Raw genomic sequence first — 19,922 nt, 5'->3', positions numbered from 1 at the left:
GCTGGAGGATCCACAGAGTAGCCTGCCCTCTATCCTCCGGGATACCGCCGCTTTCCGCCGCTGCTCGCCGCACCCGCTTCGCGGTTAGCAGCGAGGGGCGGTGGCTGCTTGGGCGGTCAGAGACGCCAGGAGGAGGATTCAACAATCAGCAAAGGGCGTGTGCTAGCAGGGACTCTCAAGACCAGGAGTCCCTGCGCTGCCCAGGTGTGCACGGCCGCGCCCCCAGCGAGACACGCCCCACCGCCTGCAACGCCCTTTTAACAGCTCGCCTGACACACAGCGGGACGCCGAGCGGGACGCGGAGCGAAGCCCGGGCAAAGGGCGGGCAGTCTGTGGCATTCAGGGGCTGTCAGAGGCTGGGCTGGGCCTCCCCCCTGTCATCTGTCATCTTTTGAGTTAAAGTTAGTTGTCTTTTGGTTGGGGGTTTAGTTGCCTTAATGCCTACCCGCTCAGGGAAAGCATTGAGGGGTGGGGGAGAGGGGGCGGTAGGGAGCACAACGATAGGTACGATGGATAAATTCATCACTAGAGTAGCTGCTGTTATAGAAAAAGAGATTGTGATGACGGAGCGTCGCCTATCACAAGAATTTTTTCCGGCGAGACGCTCCTCGTTAGGAGCGGTGGCAGAGGTCCTGTCTCCAACTTCCTTCCATCCCACCTCCCCTCTCCCTAGGATCGTGCCCGAGCAGCCACGGCTTGCTGCAATAGGGGCAAGTATTGATAGGTTGGAAAGTTTGGTAGTACAATCATTGCCCCTTAGTCTCAGTCCTGCAGTCACGGGACCATGCTCCGTTGTGCTGCCAAGCCCTTCCACCGGCCAGGACTGTCACCTACCCCCTCAAGATCCTCCCTCGGCCTCGAACCTGTCGTGCTTGGCCCATGACTCCTTGGTTCGTATCAAAAGGAAAAGGAAAAGGGCTGTGAGTACTCGGAAGGGCAGCCTTATAACACTCCATAAGCGCCCGAGGAAGCATGCGCCAAGAGGCCCCAGCTCAATAAATAGCTGTGGTCCTGCTACGATGATCCCTGAGCTAGTAGGAGGAAATGTTCCTCTGGTAGCTGCGGCTGAAGCTGTGCAGGCACATCCTATCCCCACTGCCATACCATCAGCATCACAGGTATTGCCTTCCCTAAAACTATTTGAAAACCTGGTTAAGTCCCTACTGGTCCCGCTTATTGATCAAGTTAAGGGTCTGGGGAAAGGTTAGATAGGTTCGAGCAGACGACCTTAGATAACTTTTTTTCCATGAAAACCCTTATTAAACTCCAGTCCAGGGCTAGAGAGGACAGTATGGGTGGGAATGATGGGAACGGGGCTACAGTGGGCCCAATTCAGGCAATACCCCCGTTAACGACTGCATCCACTATAGCAGTAAGTAGGGACTTGACTACTGTTTCTGCGGTCCCTGCTACCGTGAAACCGGGAACTATTACTCATACTGCCCAGGTCCACGCAAGCTCCTCCCAGTTAACAAAGAATGCAAAAACTAAACCAGGCCTAATGAAGTTGCAAGTAGGGGGGGACCAATCTAAGCCAAAACGATCGGCCCAGTCAACAGCTGATGCCAGGGGAGTTTGCTCAGTTCTAAAGGTAAAAACAGTAACGAGCCATTTGGGAGCTGCTCCCTCAGCGGTTATACCACAGAAGGCGGCCCCAAAATGTCTGCCAGTAAATATCCCCCCAGAGTGTCAACCTTATGTTGCTGTCCTTATTAATGTCCCCATCCTGAAGGATGCCCAGTTGGAATCCCACCAGGCCCTTAAGAATAAAACCATGCACTGGCTAAAAGCCAACAAACCCCTACCCAGGGGTGTGGATGGTTTAATTCTTGGAGTGCGTAGGGTAGGATGGGTAGGTCAGGGCAAGAAACTATTTGAAGGCGATTGCGTGGTAGTTAACTTCCAAGACACTAGAGTTGCCCACAGAATCTGCAATTTCAAACCGCATGCGGGTGGTCCAGGCATTGATGTAGTGGACTTATCATACTTTTACCCGCGGCCAGTTACGAACTGCCTTGGCCCTTCCGATGTGGTTACCTGCCAAAACAACACTGGTAGCCAACGGTATCCTGTGATACCTCAGTTCCAGCCGCATGCAGTAGGGCCAAGATCGAGATGGGGTCCTATGGGGTATTGACTTGTTGACTCCCTCGGGGAGGCTCGGGGGAATCTTACATCTGGTGGGGCTCTCCATCTCACCCGAACGCTGATCAGCCCATCTATTCCAACAGGAAAGTATGTAGCCCCAAAGGTTAGATGGGAACCAGGTGAGGGGCGGGACATTAATGGAGATGATAGTGGCCCTCCTATTCCGGTCGATGAAGACACGGGCGGTGTTGTTGCGTCCAGTAGTGCTGCAGCTGTGACGGACCCACCTCTTAGGGTTCTCAGTTGGAATGTTGCTGGACTAGATAGGAAGTTGGCCTTGCCCGACTGGAATGCCCTTGTGGAGGAATATTCTATCTGCATGTTCCAGGAGACTTGGAGCAGGGAGCCCACCCACAAGGCGGGTTACTCATCCCATTCTATACCTGCTGTCTACCCGAATCGGGCAGGGGACGTCCCTCGGGAGGCCTCCTTATCTGGGTGGCCTCTTCCCTTAACTGTAGGGTAGAGGAGCATCAAACTAACTGTCCGGATCTCCTCAATATTACCCTAAGAAACTCCAGGGGCTGTGTCATCCTAAACATTTATAACATCTGTGCTCGGGGCACAAAGGGAGGTAGACAATCGCCCATTATAGCTCTCTTAGAGAGCTTGCTCAGGTTGTCCCCTTACAAATCATGCACCTTGGTCGCGGGGGACTTCAACTGTACGTTCGAGCCTCTTGGCTCGGACATCACCCTAGAGCAGGAGGAGGAAGATCAAAGGAGGGGGATACCGGCTCTAGAGCTAACCCCAATTAAGAGATGGACGAAGTGGCTCTCCAGATTAATACTCTTACTATGGAGTTTGACCTGAGGGCCCTTAACGGCAGGACAAGATCTGACAAAGTGGGAGCCCATACGTTTAATAGGCCTAACCACACTTCAAGAATTGACTACATTCTCCTTGACGTCCACCTATGGAGCGCGGTGAGAGATATGGAAATTATAACGTCCATTGAGAGTGATCACAATCTCCTCTCCCTTGCCTTGACTCCCTGGTGACTGGTGGGCATAGGGGGTTCGTTTCCTCGTACCACTGCTCCCGGTGAAACAGTTGTCTCGAACTGCGGCAGACGGCTGAAGTGGGCTAAGCTTACACTTTCGGTAGAGAAGGTGACTATCATAACGCAGCTACAAGCTGCAGTCCAATACAATTTGGATTCTGCTGAGGGAGGGCCAGTGGAGGTTTCTGGGTTGTTTAGTGACCTGACCCTGGCTATAAGCAACCTGTTTATTGTCCAAACTAAACATACTGGGGCCAAGACACACCCAGGGAAAAGACAGGGCTGGTTCAACCACAAATGCAGGGATTCTAAGACACTGCTAATTGAAGCTGAGAAATCTAAGTCCCAAATAAGGACTAGGGAGGCTAGGAAGCTTTATTCCCATTGCATGAAAATCGCAAAAAAAGAGTGGGAGGATAACTTTTGGCGGGACCTTTTGGCCGCTAGTCGAGGGAAGGACGCTAAGGGATTTTGGAACTTGGTGGGCTCCAGGAATCGTCCTGATGAGACTCTGAGGACTTGTACGATTCCAGCCCAGACGTGGTTTAACCACTTCAGGGCCCTATATTCAGCAGTAGAAGGGCCTCTTAACGAGCCATTTTCCCTTCCCCCACACCCACTGGATAGAGCCATCGACCCCTTTACTGTACGAGAGGTCACAAATGTTATTAAATCCTTGGTTCCCCTGAAAGCAGCTGGCCCTGATGGGCTTCCAGGGGACCTACTCCGAGCCTACCCGAGTGAATGGGGCAAATTGGTTTCTGCTATTCTGAACGCCATCCTAGAGGGAGGTCCTGTCCCTGAGTCTTGGAAAGGGGCAGAGGTTGTCCCAATTTTTAAAAAGGGCTGTCGGGATCAACCAGGGAATTACAGGCCGATAAGCCTGATAGACTCAACCCAGAAGGTGGCGGGAAAGGCGATCCTGGGGAGGATTCTGCATTGGGTGGACGAAAACCACATATTGTCTGACTTTCAGGCAGGCTTTCGCTCTGGTACGGGAACTATTGAGCAAGTGTTCAGATTGATGCTTCTACATTGGAAGGTGGTGGAGCTGGGCAAAGGCAGTCTCTATTTGGCTTTCATTGACTTAAAGACTGCCTTTGACCTGGTTCCTAGGGAGGAACTTTGGAGGGTTCTGCAGGGTCTTGGGTTGCCCCCCTACATTCTGTTGCTCCTTATTAAATTACATACTGACAACTACGCACAGGTGCGTTGGGGCCAGAATGGGGAAAAGACCGATAGGATCCCGGTCCACAGAGGCGTCCGACAGGGATGTGTATTAGCTCCCACTCTATTTTCCCTGTACGTAAATGGTGTGGTAGAGCACCTGCTTGACGAACCAGCAGATGCACCCTCCCTGGGGGGCGTGCGGATTCCAACCCTGTTGTTTGCCGACGACACCCTCCTTATTTCAAAGACTCCCCAGGGTCTTCAGAAGCTTTTGAACCGCTTTCAGGATTTTTGCTCAAAAAGAGGGCTGGTCATCAATGTGGATAAAACGAAATACTTGCTCATGCACCCCCCACGGAAACTTGGTCGCCCCCCAGTCTTGAACTCCATTCCTCTTGAGAGAGTCTCCGAATTTGATTATTTGGGAATTCGTATGAGTGATGCCATGAGCTGGTCACCCCACATTAACAAAATGATCCTTAGCCATAAAAGGGTGGGGGGAGCACTGTTAAGGGAGTATCGGAACTCATCCAAACAATGTGTAGCTCCAGTAATTGACATTTACAAAGCCAGAGCTGTCACGGCATCACTATATGGGGCGGAGTTATGGGGCCTTGGAAACTTGGAGGCTCTATCCAAGGCAGAGAATACATTTTTGAAGGATCTTCTGGCTATTCCTTCAAGTACCCCAACAGTCCCGGTGTTAATGGACACGGGATGCAAATCGATCAAGGACCAGGCTCGCCTCCGGCCCCTCCTTTTATGGGCACGCCTGTGGAGGGTCCCTGAACTGAAAACCTATGCGGATGGGCTGTCTGAGGTGATGGGAATGGGTGGTTGGCACAAGATAAGGTGGCTAAGGGACATAAAAAACCTTTTGGGGGAACTGGGCTTGGGGTCTTGTTGGATTACAAAATCTGCCCCTCCGAAGGCAACCCTAAAAAAACTATATTGGGAGTGGGTCTCTGCCCAGCTCATCGGCAATCCACGTCACTGCAACTCCACCGCAGCTTATTTGAAAATCAAAGACGTGGTTGCCTTCGAGCCCTATCTGGACTTGATTACAATACCATTAGATCGGGCACTTTATATCAAGTTCAGAGTGGGTACCTTACCCCTAGGTGACCTGCTCTCAAGATGGAACAAGCCTGCGCAGGTATCACCCCATTGTGCCCTCTGTTCCACTCGGCTTGAAACTGTGGCACATTTTCTTTTTGAGTGCCCCGATTATTCCCGCCCAAGAAGACACTGGCTCAAACCTCTTTGCAGACAATTGGGAACTCGCCAGTACACGGTGGCGCTACGCATTTTATTATCTGACACTTCCTCCCCTACAGTCTGTGGTGTTTCTAAATTTTTAAAATGGGCATGGTTGATTCGCTTAAAAAGACTTTCCATTTCAATTTAATTCTATTTTAATTAATTTATTCTATGTACACATGGTACTTTTTTTCTACCTTTCTTAACTTGAATTAGTCTTTTATATTCATGATGTGCTGTTTTATATATCTATGTAATGCTTTTATGATATCTGCATATCGAAATAAAGCTATCAACCAACCAACAATGACAATACTAACTATTCTTTTCCACATTCTTTCATGATCACTATATTCAGTGACAGTGATCACTGGTGGTGCCTACTAGGGCAGGAGGCATACCTCTGTCAACTAGAGACCCCCATTTCTAACATTTGTTATTTAAACAATCACTATTAAAACAGCTGTATCTGTAATTTGTTTTATGGTTCAAATTGTACATAAACAGGGGGCATGATTAGGTGGCAGTATCTTATTTTTTCCTTTAATTTCCATTTCATATGCTGGCACCACACAGTCCAGCCCAGAACTATTGTATGTGCAAATGCTTGTTCTAAATTGCAATTAAATGGTGTTCTGGGCCCATAAGGCAAGATCTTGACAAGACGTTATCTTTCCACATTACTATTCGGCTCAGTTCTTGCCATTTATAATGCTGTTCACCAACCGAAAACATGCAGGAGAGGTTTCACATGAAGAAAAAGCATATTTCAATTTCAATATTTCTCCTCATTTCTGTGAATAAATTATAATGGGTTACATATTATAAGAATGAAAAAAATTCCCTAATCTGCATAGTAAGAATATTGAACTTTATAAAGAAGATGCTCACCTGAGGACCCTCATTCCTACTTATAGAGAAAGGACCCGCAAACCCTACAAGGTTTCCTAATGTTGGAAATGCTCAATGCAGAGTTATTTTTAATCCATGTCTCTGAATACCTGTCTCGGGTCTGCAGAAGCTGATCACCTTCTCGGGTGCTCCTTTCATGAAGACCAGACACTGGTCGCCCCCAACCACCTGTGTGACAACCGACATCCTCTGTAGGCCTGAAGAAAATGGAAACTGGTGCACGATGGCGAGGCCTTCGACAGGAACCTAAGGAGGAAGCACAAAGTTAAGCCAGCATGATTTTGAAGAGTTAGATTAACATTTCTTGTATTTTACATTTTCTTGAGGGCACTATCGGCTGTTCAGGACACATAGCATAATGGAGGTATAATATGCCATGGCAGAAATGTCCCAGATGACTTGGCTGGTAGGGGGCTTGGAGCCGCAACCAATTATTATTATTGGGGGTGATCTAGAGTCTCTGCTGGTTGTTTAGGTGACCCAGAGTCTCTGCTGTTCTATGAGATGACCCAGAGTCTCTGCTGGTTTATGGAGGTGACCCAGAATCTCTGCTGGTTTATGGAGGTGACCCAGAATCCCTGCTGGTTTATGGAGGTGACCCAGAATCTCTGCTGGTTTATGGAGGTGACCCAGAATCTCTGCTGGTTTATGGAGGTGACCCAGAATCTCTGCTGGGTGTGGAGGTGACCCAGAATCTCTGTTGCTTGTGGAGGCTACCTAGAGTCTCTACTGGTTGTGGATGTGTCCCAGAGTCCGTGCTGGTTGTGGAGGTGACCCAGAGCCTGCTTGTTGTGGAGGTGACCCAGAGTATCTGCTTGTTGTGGAGGTGACCCAGAGTATCTGCTGGTTGTGGAGGTGACCCAGAATCTCTGCTGGTTGTGGAGGTGACCCAGAGCCTGCTTGTTGTGGAGGTGACCCAGAGTATCTGCTGGTTGTGGAGGTGACCCAGAATCTCTGCTGGTTGTGGAGGTGACCCAGAGTCCGTGCTGGTTGAGGAGATGACCTTGTGTCTCAACTGGTTGTTGGTTGTGGAGGTGACCTAGAGCCTCTGCTGGTTATTAAGGTGACCTAGGGTCTCTGCTGGTTGTAGAGGTGAGCCAGAGTCTCTGCTAGTTGTGGGAAAGCACAGCGAACCTTAGGCCTCTAACGAGTAGAAGTTAATATATCTTTGTTTAAAAAAAAGTCCGTTCGTTCTCTCATTTCTCTATGGATTAAATTTTGTATCAACGGGTCACTGCTTGAGGAAAGACACTTCCTCCTGAACTTATTAAGTTTCCCACTACTATGTTTAATAGCTTAGTTGTGTATGGTGTATAACTATAATGATAAGGAACTTTAACTCGTACTGTGTTAATACTGTTAGAAAGACTGCAGACATCAGAGTCCACCAGGGTGTTTTTCGTCTCCTCTGACTATCGTTTGAGATAACATTTCCTTTTCCTATTTTTTAACACCAACTACTCACAGTGATTACTCCCTTTTCTACCTTTACTGCATGATGTGGTGAAACACCTAGCAACTCTGTCTCATCTGCCGGGCGTCTCTAGCTAGGCAGTGTGTTATTGAGTCATACATATATTTTACTGTGGTTTTTATTTAGTGATATTGACATATCTTTAACTTTATCACCTGACGTGTTAGTTTGCTATAGCCGCTCTGTCAACGAAGGCGCTTCACGCAATGTTATTTTTGTTTCTCGTCTTCTCTTCCGGGTTTTTTAGTCCTTTTTCAGTATTTACACCTGTACTATGTCAGATTAGGTTCTCCTTCTACAGTCCACGTGAGATTTTGTGGACCATGTGATCTTTTTTTGTTAGATCACGAGTGTATTTAAACATGGCGCCCGCGACAGTTAAGTGCTTGATACCAACCGCATGGGACGCCGTTACTTTGAACTCAGGTAAGCCATCTCCGAACCCCGTGTTAGTTTTAGGGGAATGTCCTGATTTGTAGACCTATGTCACTGCAAATGTAATGTCTTACTGATAGCTATATTTTCTTTCACTAAGGTATTGGATTGGAATACCTGGACCTTCTTTCTGAGTCCCGCTCCGATACCTCTAATGGCTAGACTTCTCGCCTTTTCTCGGACTCCTTAAAAATACGATAATAGGTGGGTTTTGATTACTCGGCATGTACTCGTACTCTGGGGGATATCCCGTGCTAGTTTAATTACTGATTTCTTGCTTGTTTATCGTAGTCTGTTTAGAGACTGCTCTGTTTCCTTTGGCCACATACAAGACATATACCTTATGTCACGTTTGGACAGGTGATGCCCTTTCTCTTGTTTTTTATTCAGGGCTCACCATTATATCACTACTGTTGTCCAATACTGAGTTCTTAACCTTTGTGTCTGTTGGAACATTGTAGGGTGTCAGCATATCGTTGCTTAAATTGACTCGATATACAGATTCATTCCTAATATATCAGGTTCACTTACGTCATAATTTTTTACAGATGACTCAATCCTGAAAATTCCTAATTTTACGAGACTCCACTTTGACACATTCTTCCGGACTGCGGGCAGAAGTTCTGCTAATACACACCTTCCATGTTATACGTGGTGAGCATTTTTTACTTTAGTCTCCTTTTTAAGTGGTCACTTCTCTTTTCCCAGACTTGACCATTAATTGAGGGTCTATATTGATAGTTCTGCCTTTATTCGTTTTTTCATATTGTGTGTTTTAACCATAACCTTTATTTTTGTACTTAATTGGCAGCTCCCTTAACCCACCTGACATAATACGGTTATCATCTGGTATTACTTTTTAGCCTCTCCCATGTGTAAATATGTACATGTATTACTAGTCGCTGCTCTTATAGTTTATGTGTTTGGGTTTCCACCAAACTTTTTTTCACCCGTGTTGTTTGTACTTGGCCACACAAGATATCTTAACTGCAGAATAACATCTTTTGTTTCGTGTTTACCTACAGCAACAGTTACTTACCTCTGGATAGATCTTGTCCTGAGACTCATCGACTTTGGGTTAATTTACACGTTGTTTATTTTGGACGTAAGGTGTGAAGAGCTGAAAATTAACCCCTCAGCTTCTTCTGGTAAGCGGACTCTATATATAGATAAGGTCAATTGAGTTGCAGCCCATATAGAGGCCACTGTTGCTCCACTGATTACCCGCCGTAATGCTCTGATACATGTTGTTTTACATAGCTCTTTGTTTGATAGATCTGGCGGGTACAATTATGAGTTTTATTCTAGATTTTGAATTTTTTATTATGTAGGGATATCCCATTTGGCAATACACCCAATCATGGTGTCGCGTCTACTAGACCCTTGTTTTCTACATATAGTTGTTCTGTTTTTATAGTACACAGATCTGCTATCTTCTCACTACTATAATATTACTATCTATTAGGAGCCTAACAGACGTTGGCGTTCTATTGTACCAGATCTCCTTGCATATGTCCTGTATATATTTTTCTTCAGGTTAGTTACTGTCTGGTCTGAGATATGTTATTCTGTTACACTTGTGGTGGCAATTTAACGCTTGGGGCATTGGAATTCTTTCTCTTGTATGTGGTATTTTAAGACTCTGGGTTCATTTATCCAGTTTCTTCTTCCACTATGGTTCAGTCTTTTGCACCTCAGGGATTCTAGGTGGTTTCTTTGCATTGGGGATATTATTCCTTTTTTTCTTGGGTTCTTTTTTGTTTCATCCGATCTTGTCTTCACCTTTTTCATTTTTTGCTTTTATACTCTTGACTGTGGTTTTTTAATTCATATTACTCTATAAAATATGATGTTTAATTTATATGTAATATTCGTTCCTTATATTTGATTCTCATGTTTTGTTACAGCCTTGAAAAAGTTGTTAGTACTCATCTAGTACTTACGAAACACGTGTCGGCTGTTCCTTGATTTATGAATTGAAGCTGCTGCTTTGTGTATGATGTATTGAAGAATAAAAAAGACAGAGAAGACTCTTTAACTACGTGGGATTGCGACCAATTCTTGTGTCCTGTATTACTTAATGTTATTGTCCAAATGTGATTATCAGATTGCAGCCTTGTGATATTGACTTGTTAGGATGGTGCACACATGACACAGCCATTTTTTCATGATACTTACTTGTTGAGAAAAAATACTTTTTTCCCAACTCATCTGTCACCCTTGGTAGTGAGTGACGTTGGCTGTTGTTGCACTCCGCTAGTTTGATGATACTAGTCCAATAATTGTTGTCATCTATTTTCCTTGGGAATTACACATATACTTGTGATTGTGCGGATACCCCTCCTATGAGGGACACCACTACCTTGCTTGTTGTTTCTTTCGCTTTTTAGGTGTTTATCTGCACTCACTATTTACATCAGGACATTACTGATCTGTAATCAGCTCAGTTTCACTGTTTTTTCCTAGCTAGTACTATGGCGGGATTTGATGATGACCGGGACAAACTTTTTAACGATATCTTTACAGGACAAGTGGCCAATCCAGATAAAACTACAAAGGGGGATAACAAACCGTTAGGTTTAAAATAGCTTTTCATCAAACTGGAGAGACTGCGTAAAGCTGAGCTCGCCAGATGGTGGGACTTGACTACTTTGAAAAAGTATATTGAATTGAAACAAATCCCAAGAGGCCTGAGAGTAATTATTTTTCCAACATTCGAGGATTTAGATATTGATCTCCTGCAGGAATGGGAGACTTTGATTTCATCATCTTCATATGGGATGATGGATATACTTATTAGACACGCAGAAAGAAAAAGGGCGAAATTACTGGAAGAGATAGAACAACTAGAACTAGAGATCAAAAAATTAGACCTTACTGAGAGCACTGATAAGAATTTTAAAATACTGAAGGATGTCTTAACATCTCATCAAGCATACCTAAGAGACAAAAAGATACGCAAACTTAAAAGGGATGAAAACGACTATAAAAATGGTCGCATTTTTACGTTTGCAAAAAAATATGACAAAATTAAACCACGGACAGGGGTACAGGGCCTGAACAAAACTAAACAGACAGGACAACAATCTGTCAGTGACTCTGATGTATCCAGTTTGGGAAGTGATTTCAGTGAGGCAAGTAGCACTACTCCATCTACATCGGGCCTGGATAACATCTCAATCAACCCCTCCGCTTTTTTATGCGAGCTGGAGAGGTACAGAAAGGGTGCGAGGCAGGGTCTCAACCAAAGGCTACAACCAAGAAAAGAACAAGGAGGGGAGGGCACAAGAGGAGACTCCTCAGACAACAAAAGGGTGACAAGATCAACCACCAAGAATCAGAAATAGTGGGTGCAGATTCACCACCTGGGGGTGATGTGACTGATACACAGGGTGATGATGTTTCCATAATAAATCTGTCTAAATATACTTTGACTACCAGTGAAACTAATGTCTTGAGAAAAGGTTTAAGTTTTTGTCCTCTTGAAAAACCAGATTTCACTCAGATACATATTGACTTGTTCAAGTTTACAAGATGTTTGAAATTAAAAAAAAAAATTGCAAACCAATGTAAGTGTCCAGTGCCAGTATATGATGTAATAAGAAGTGGTCAAACTATATCAGATATGGAAAATGTCAGAATGCTAATGTCACTTGATGATAGCTTGGAAACAGTTCCTAGTATGTCACAATTAATGACGGATCTTAATATAACCAGTGACTTTAATGTCGTTAGCAATCTGAAATCTAAATCAGCATTTGTTCCTGTACTTCCAACTGGCAATATGATAAATTGTTTTCTAAAAGTTGTTACAGCAGATTTGTACCAACTGGAGGACAAACTTCACACTAAACCTGTCAAATTTAAGGATAATCTCACAAAATCAGAAAGAATTGCCCTCACTAGAATCACCAAGTATCCCCAATTAACTATTAAGGAGGCTGATAAGGGGGGCAACATTGTCCTTATGGACGACACGTTATATGATGAGGAAATCAAAAGGCAATTATCAGATGTTTCCTCATATACCAAGGTCTTGTCCAACCCTACTTCCTCTGTCACTTTGCTTATTCATAAGACGTTACAATATTGGAACAACCTTGGCTTGTTGTCGGATTTAGAATATAAATACCTTTTCAATCCCACTCCTAGAGCATCGTATATATATATACCCTTCCCAAGGTTCATAAGAACATCTCTAAACCTCCCGGGAGACCAATTATCTCCGGAATTGGTGGAGCCACGGAACACATATCAGAGTACATCGATACATTCCTCAAACCCCTGGTTAGACAACTTCCAGCTTTCATTGAGGACACTAAAGATGTGCTCAATAAAATGGAACAGTTCTGCTGGTCTGATGAATTTATGTTGGCCACACTGGATGTTAACTCGTTATATACGAGCATACCAATTGATAGGGGTATGGAAGCCTTGACTTTTTTTCTCTCTAAGAGGGATGCATCCCTCTATGAGCATACTAAGATGTTACTGGAACTCACCAAACTGACCCTTGACAACAACTATTTTTTATACAATTCCACCTGGTATAGACAGCACTCTGGAGTGGCCATGGGGGCGAAATTTTCGCCCTCATTCGCTAATCTTTATATGGGTTTTTTCGAGCAACACCATATGTGGAGAGAATGTCCCCACGAATTGACCAATAACATAATATACTGGGGACGTTTTATTGATGATGTCCTCCTTATCTGGTCTGGCACTGAATCCTCTTTGTTGGAATTTTTCGAATTTCTTAACACCAATGACTATAACCTGTCCTTCACCTACAACTACAGCAAATCTAGCATTGATTTTTTGGACATTACTTTATTTGTTCAAGATGGCATACTTGAGACCAAACTATTTCGCAAAACTACGGCTTGCAACTCAACATTGCATGCTACTAGTGCTCATCCTTACATGCAGATACGGGCAATCCCCTTTGGGGAAATGACACGAATAAGGAGGAATTGTAGCACCGATCCTGATTTTGAGAAAGAACTAGATCATCTAACTTCACGTTTCCAAACTAGAGGCTACAAAAATGGAACACTCAAAGAGGCTTGCTCCTGCATTCGCAGGAGCAAACGTTGTGATCTTCTGAAATCTAACACTAAGAAAAAGGACAGATTAGACAGAAAACCCAAAGTAGCATTTGTCACCCAGTATAACTCTCATAGTAATGAGTTATTTAACATCCTACGCAAGCATTGGCATCTGCTTCAATTGGACTGTGACCTTAATTCCATCATCAAAAGCAAACCCACTATTACATACAAGAGAGGACGTACTTTACGTAATATACTGAGTCCCTCTTTTACCACCCGAAAGGTCAGAGAAAGGACTGTTGATTGGTTCCCGTCTAAACCCAACGGGTTCTACAAATGTTCCATGTGCAATGTATGCCAATTTGCCTGCAACAAAAAGGTAAATTTCTGCTACAATACACCAAAAAGATATCCAATATGTGAGTTCATCAACTCTAATACCAAATCGGTAGTCTACTGTATTGTTTGCCAATGTGATCTGATATACGTGGGGAGTACAATCAGACCACTTAAGGAGCGAATTCAGGAGCATGTACGAGCCATTAGAAATCAAGACTCCAGCTATCCTTTGGCTGAACATTATAACACAGTCCATAAGACAAATGAACAAATTAACATCAAATTTCATGGCATCACTACCTTGAAAAATGATCCGCGAGGTGGGGATAGAACCCTGGCACTAAGGAAACTAGAAGCTAAATGGCTTATCAAATTGAGAGCAGTGGACCGCGGTTTGAATACTGACAGGGAAATGCATGTATTTCTACGGTAATCTGACTCTTATGGTATACTTTAGTACATGATGGTTATGATAAAAATGCCATTGACAGTTCTCTGTTCAATATTGCATGTACTATTATAATTTCGCGTATCTATCAATATGTACAGATAGAGTGGTACCTTGTAACATGCTTCTGGATTGCTATCCTTGATGAGCCTTTCCCTACTTGGATATAATACATATCTGTGTTTTTGTGGGCCTATTGGTTGTGACTAGAACAGAACCGATTGTTTGCATATGGTATAGGATGCCTACTTACAAGTTGATCTGTCACCATTTGTATTGGGCATGTAGAATACAAGAGCATATAATTTCAAGTAATACTGGTATTTGTGTTTTACGTAATCTCGACATTTTGCTGTATTTGTTATATGATGTCTATTGACCATGAGAGGTGCTGTTACTCTTGAGAGATATGTGAAACATATTAACTCAATGCTTTGTATTCTGCATGTAAGATGAAATGTTTCCCACTACTATGTTTAATAGCTTAGTTGTGTATGGTGTATAACTATAATGATAAGGAACTCTAACTCGTACTGTGTTAATACTGTTAGAAAGACTGCAGACATCAGAGTCCACCAGGGTGTTTTTCGTCTCCTCTGACTATCGTTTGAGATAACATTTCCTTTTCCTATTTTTTAACACCAACTACTCACAGTGATTACTCCCTTTTCTACCTTTACTGCATGATGTGGTGAAACACCTAGCAACTCTATCTCATCTGCCGGGCGTCTCTAGCTAGGCAGTGTGTTATTGGGTCATACGTATATTTTACTGTGGTTTTTATTTAGTGATATTGACATATCTTTAACTTTATCACCTGACGTGTTAGTTTGCTATAGCCGCTCTGTCAACGAAGGCGCTTCACGCAATGTTATTTTTGTTTCTCGTCTTCTCTTCCGGGTTTTTTAGTCCTTTTTCAGTATTTACACCTGTACTATGTCAGATTAGGTTCTCCTTCTACAGTCCACGTGAGATTTTGTGGACCATGTGATCTTTTTTTGTTAGATCACGAGTGTATTTAAACATGGCGCCCGCGACAGTTAAGTGCTTGATACCAACCGCATGGGACGCCGTTACTTTGAACTCAGGTAAGCCATCTCCGAACCCCGTGTTAGTTTTAGGGGAATGTCCTGATTTGTAGACCTATGCCACTGCAAATTTAATGTCTTACTGATAGCTATATTTTCTTTCACTAAGGTATTGGATTGGAATACCTGGACCTTCTTTCTGAGTCCCGCTCCGATACCTCTAATGGCTAGACTTCTCGCCTTTTCTCGGACTCCTTAAAAATACGATACTAGGTGGGTTTTGATTACTCGGCATGTACTCGTACTCTGGGGGATATCCCGTGCTAGTTTAATTACTGATTTCTTGCTTGTTTATCGTAGTCTGTTTAGAGACTGCTCTGTTTCCTTTGGCCACATACAAGACATATACCTTATGTCACGTTTGGACAGGTGATGCCCTTTCTCTCGTTTTTAATTCAGGGCTCACCATTATATCACTACTGTTGTCCAATACTGAGTTCTTAACCTTTGTGTCTGTTGGAACATTGTAGGGTGTCAGCATATCGTTGCTTAAATTGACTCGATATACAGATTCATTCCTAATATATCAGGTTCACTTACGTCATCATTTTTTACAGATGACTTAATCCTGAAAATTCCTAATTTTACGAGACTCCACTTTGACACATTCTTCCGGACTGCGGGCAGAAGTTCTGCTAATACACACCTTCCATGTTATACGTGGTGAGCATTTTTTACTTTAGTCTCCTTTTTAAGTGGTCACTTCTCTTTTCCCAGACTTGACCATTAATTGAGGGTCTATATTGATAGTTCTGCCTTTATTCGTTTTTTCATATTGTGTGTTTTAACCATAACCTTTATTTTTGTACTTAATTGGCAGCTCCCTTAACCCACCTGACATAATACGGTTATCATCTGGTATTACTTTTTAGCCTCTCCCATGTGTAAATATGTACATGTATTACTAGTCGCTGCTCTTATAGTTTATGTGTTTGGGTTTCCACCAAACTTTTTTTCACCCGTGTTCTTTGTACTTGGCCACACAAGATATCTTAACTGCAGAATAACATCTTTTGTTTCGTGTTTACCTACAGCAACAGTTACTTACCTCTGGATAGATCTTGTCCTGAGACTCATCGACTTTGGGTTAATTTACACGTTGTTTATTTTGGACGAAAGGTGTGAAGAGCTGAAAATTAACCCCTCAGCTTCTTCTGGTAAGCGGACTCTATATATAGATAAGGTCAATTGAGTTGCAGCCCATATAGAGGCCACTGTTGCTCCACTGATTACCCGCCGTAATGCTCTGATACATGTTGTTTTACATAGCTCTTTGTTTGATAGATCTGGCGGGTACAATTATGAGTTTTATTCTAGATTTTGAATTTTTTATTATGTAGGGATATCCCATTTGGCAATACACCCAATCATGGTGTCGCGTCTACTAGACCCTTGTTTTCTACATATAGTTGTTCTGTTTTTATGACTTTATAGTACACAGATCTGCTATCTTCTCACTACTATAATATTACTATCTATTAGGAGCCTAACAGACGTCGGCGTTCTATTGTACCAGATCTCCTTGCATATGTCCTGTATATATTTTTCTTCAGGTTAGTTACTGTCTGGTCTGAGATATGTTATTCTGTTACACTTGTGGTGGCAATTTAACGCTTGGGGCATTGGAATTCTTTCTCTTGTATGTGGTATTATAAGACTCTGGGTTCATTTATCCAGTTTCTTCTTCCACTATGGTTCAGTCTTTTGCACCTCAGGGATTCTAGGTGGTTTCTTTGCATTGGGGATATTATTCCTTTTTTTCTTGGGTTCTTTTTTGTTTCATCCGATCTCGTCTTCACCTTTTTCATTTTTTGCTTTTATACTCTTGACTGTGGTTTTTTAATTCATATTACTCTATAAAATATGATGTTTAATTTATATGTAATATTCGTTCCTTATATCTGATTCTCATGTTTTGTTACAGCCTTGAAAAAGTTGTTAGTACTCATCTAGTACTGACGAAACACGTGTCGGCTGTTCCTTGATTTATGAATTGAAGCTGCTGCTTTGTGTATGATGTATTGAAGAATAAAAAAGACAGAGAAGACTCTTTAACTACATGGGATTGCGACCAATTCTTGTGTCCTGTATTACTTAATGTTATTGTCCAAATGTGATTATCAGATTGCAGCCTTGTGATATTGACTTGTTAGGATGGTGCACACATGACACAGCCATTTTTTCATGATACTTACTTGTTGAGAAAAAATATTTTTTTCCCAACTCATCTGTCACCCTTGGTAGTGAGTGACGTTGGCTGTTGTTGCACTCCGCTAGTTTGATGATACTAGTCCAATAATTGTTGTCCTCTATTTTCCTTGTGAATTACACATATACTTGTGATTGTGCGGATACCCCTCCTATGAGGGACACCACTACCTTGCTTGTTGTTTCTTCAACTTATTAAGTGAATTCATAAATCTCACTGCATCCTTGAATTTATATGCCTATTTTGTTTTACCCACAATGTTGTACTAATTCCTTTGAAGTCAAACGAAGATTGTCTTACTTTTTCTGAAACTTTTAAATGTTTGACATATTCATGCAAAAAAATGTTTTTCTTACTACAAGTATTAACTTTCCTATCTGCGCAAACAGTTTTGGAATTCAATACTGTTAACTGAAGTAAGGATGCTTGAGAGGGCGTAGTAAGAGTAGAGGTATTTATTTAGGCACATAGGTACAATTCAGCCATTAGAATAATAACCACCCCACATTCTAATGCTATCCTAAAATTTCATGAATTTCAAGAATCCATGGAATCAATCAATCAATCAGAGTACTTGTAAAGCGCGCTACTTACCCGTGAGGGTCTCAAGGTGCTGAGGGGAGGGGGTGCCGCTACTGCTCGAAGAGCCAGGTCTTGAGGAGTCTTCTGAAGGCGAGTAGGTCTTGGGTCTGCCGTAGGTGGGTAGGGAGGGTGTTCCAGGTCTTTGCGGCGAGGTAGGAGAAGGATCTACCTCCGGAGGTTGTTCATTGGATGCGGGGGACATCGGCGAGGGCGAGGCTGGCGGAGCGGAGCTGGCAGGTCGGGTGTAGAAGTTGAGTCTGCGGTTCAGGAAGGCTGGTCCGGCGTTGGGGAGTGCTTTCTGTGCGTGGGTGAGGAGCTTGAGGGTGATCCTCTTGTCGACGGGGAGCCAGTGTAGGTCTTTCAGGTGGGGGTGATGTGGCTGCGGTGGGGGACGTTGACGATCAGTCGGGCGGAGGCGTTTTGGATGCGTTGTAGTCGTCGTAGGTGTTTGGCTGGGATTCCTGCGTAGAGTGCGTTGCCATAGTCCAGTCTGCTGCTGACGAGGGCCTGTGTCACCGTTCTTCTTGTTTCAGTCGGGATCCACTTGTAGATCCTGCGGAGCATGCGGAGGGTATTGTAGCAGGAGGAGGAGACAGCGTTGACCTGTTTAGACATGGAAAGGGAGTAGTTGAGGATGAATCCTAGGTTGCGTGCATGGTCGGTGGGTGTCGGTGCTGCTCCCAGTGTGGTCAGACACCAGGAGTAGTCCCAGGCTGAGAGGGTGGGTCCGAGGATGAGTACCTCTGTCTTGTCCGAGTTTAGCTTCAGACGGCTGTTCTGCATCCAGTCGGCAACGGCCTTCATTCCCTCGTGGAGGTTGGTTTTGGTAGTGTGCAGGTCCTTGGTGAGGGAGAGGATGAGCTGGGTGTCGTCGGCATATGAGATAATGTTGAGGTCGTGTTGGCGGGCCACTTGTGCGAGGGGGGCCATGTAGATGTTGAACAGCGTCGGGCTGAGGGATGAGCCCTGGGGGACGCTGCAGATGATGTCGGTGAACTTGGATGGGAAGGGCAGGAGGCGGACGCTCTGGGTTCTGCCAGAGAGGAAGAACGTGGTCCAGTCCAGGGCCTTCTCTTGGATTCCGGCTTCCAGGAGGTGTGTTTTTACAGTGCGATGGCAGACCGTGTGGAAGGCGGCAGACAGGTCCAGGAGGATGAGGGCTGATGTTTCGCCGTTGTCTAGTTGGCGCCTGATGACGTCTGTGCCGGCGATGAGGGCTGTCTCGGTGCTGTGGTTTCGTCTGAACCCGGACTGGGATGGGTCCAAGATCTTGTTGTCTTCCAGGAGGTGGGCCAGTTGCATGTTTTCTCGATGACCTTTGCCGGGAACAGGAGCAGGGAGATGGGCCGGAAGTTCTTGAGGTCCTTGGGGTCCGCCTTGGGCTTCTTGAGGAAGGCGCTGATTTTGGTGTGTTTCCAGCTTTCCGGGAATGTCGCTGTTTCGAAGGAGATGTTGATGACCTTGATGAACATCAAAGGTCACACATTCCATGTTGACGAAGATACCACATTGACCAATCAACAATTTCCGTTCATCCACAGCTATGCATCTCTTCATTTGGCTCAAAATTATATTCTGTTTATTCCCATAAATATCGCTTTTATATTCTGACTATATTCCTCTCTCTCTTCAATGAAATTCGACATTAGTTAATTATTGCATTTAGCAACAAAGATAAGCGTGTTCGGTGTTGTTCATGCCAGGGCCACCTATGGACACAGACTTAGACAAAAGTGTTAAAGTAACTGGATGTCTCCTGCTATGGTTCTATACCACAAGCATCCATTATATTTGTTAATTTCG

General features: G+C 44.0%; 1 protein-coding gene across 1 annotated transcript in view; it reads right to left on the bottom strand.

Moving 5' to 3' along the window:
• The window catches only part of LOC144792081 (putative cation-transporting ATPase 13A4), a 319,809-nt gene that overhangs the window by 127,111 nt on the left and 172,776 nt on the right, over window positions 1-19,922 (bottom strand). The window contains exon 16 of the mRNA XM_078666932.1: window positions 6,583-6,739. Coding sequence (XP_078523058.1) covers window positions 6,583-6,739 — 157 coding nt within the window. The remainder of the gene's footprint in view (window positions 1-6,582; window positions 6,740-19,922) is intronic.

This window comes from Lissotriton helveticus, chromosome 11 (genome assembly GCF_964261635.1).
Source record: "Lissotriton helveticus chromosome 11, aLisHel1.1, whole genome shotgun sequence".
NCBI lineage: Eukaryota > Metazoa > Chordata > Amphibia > Caudata > Salamandridae > Lissotriton > Lissotriton helveticus.
This window is presented reverse-complemented; position numbering and strand designations above follow the sequence as displayed.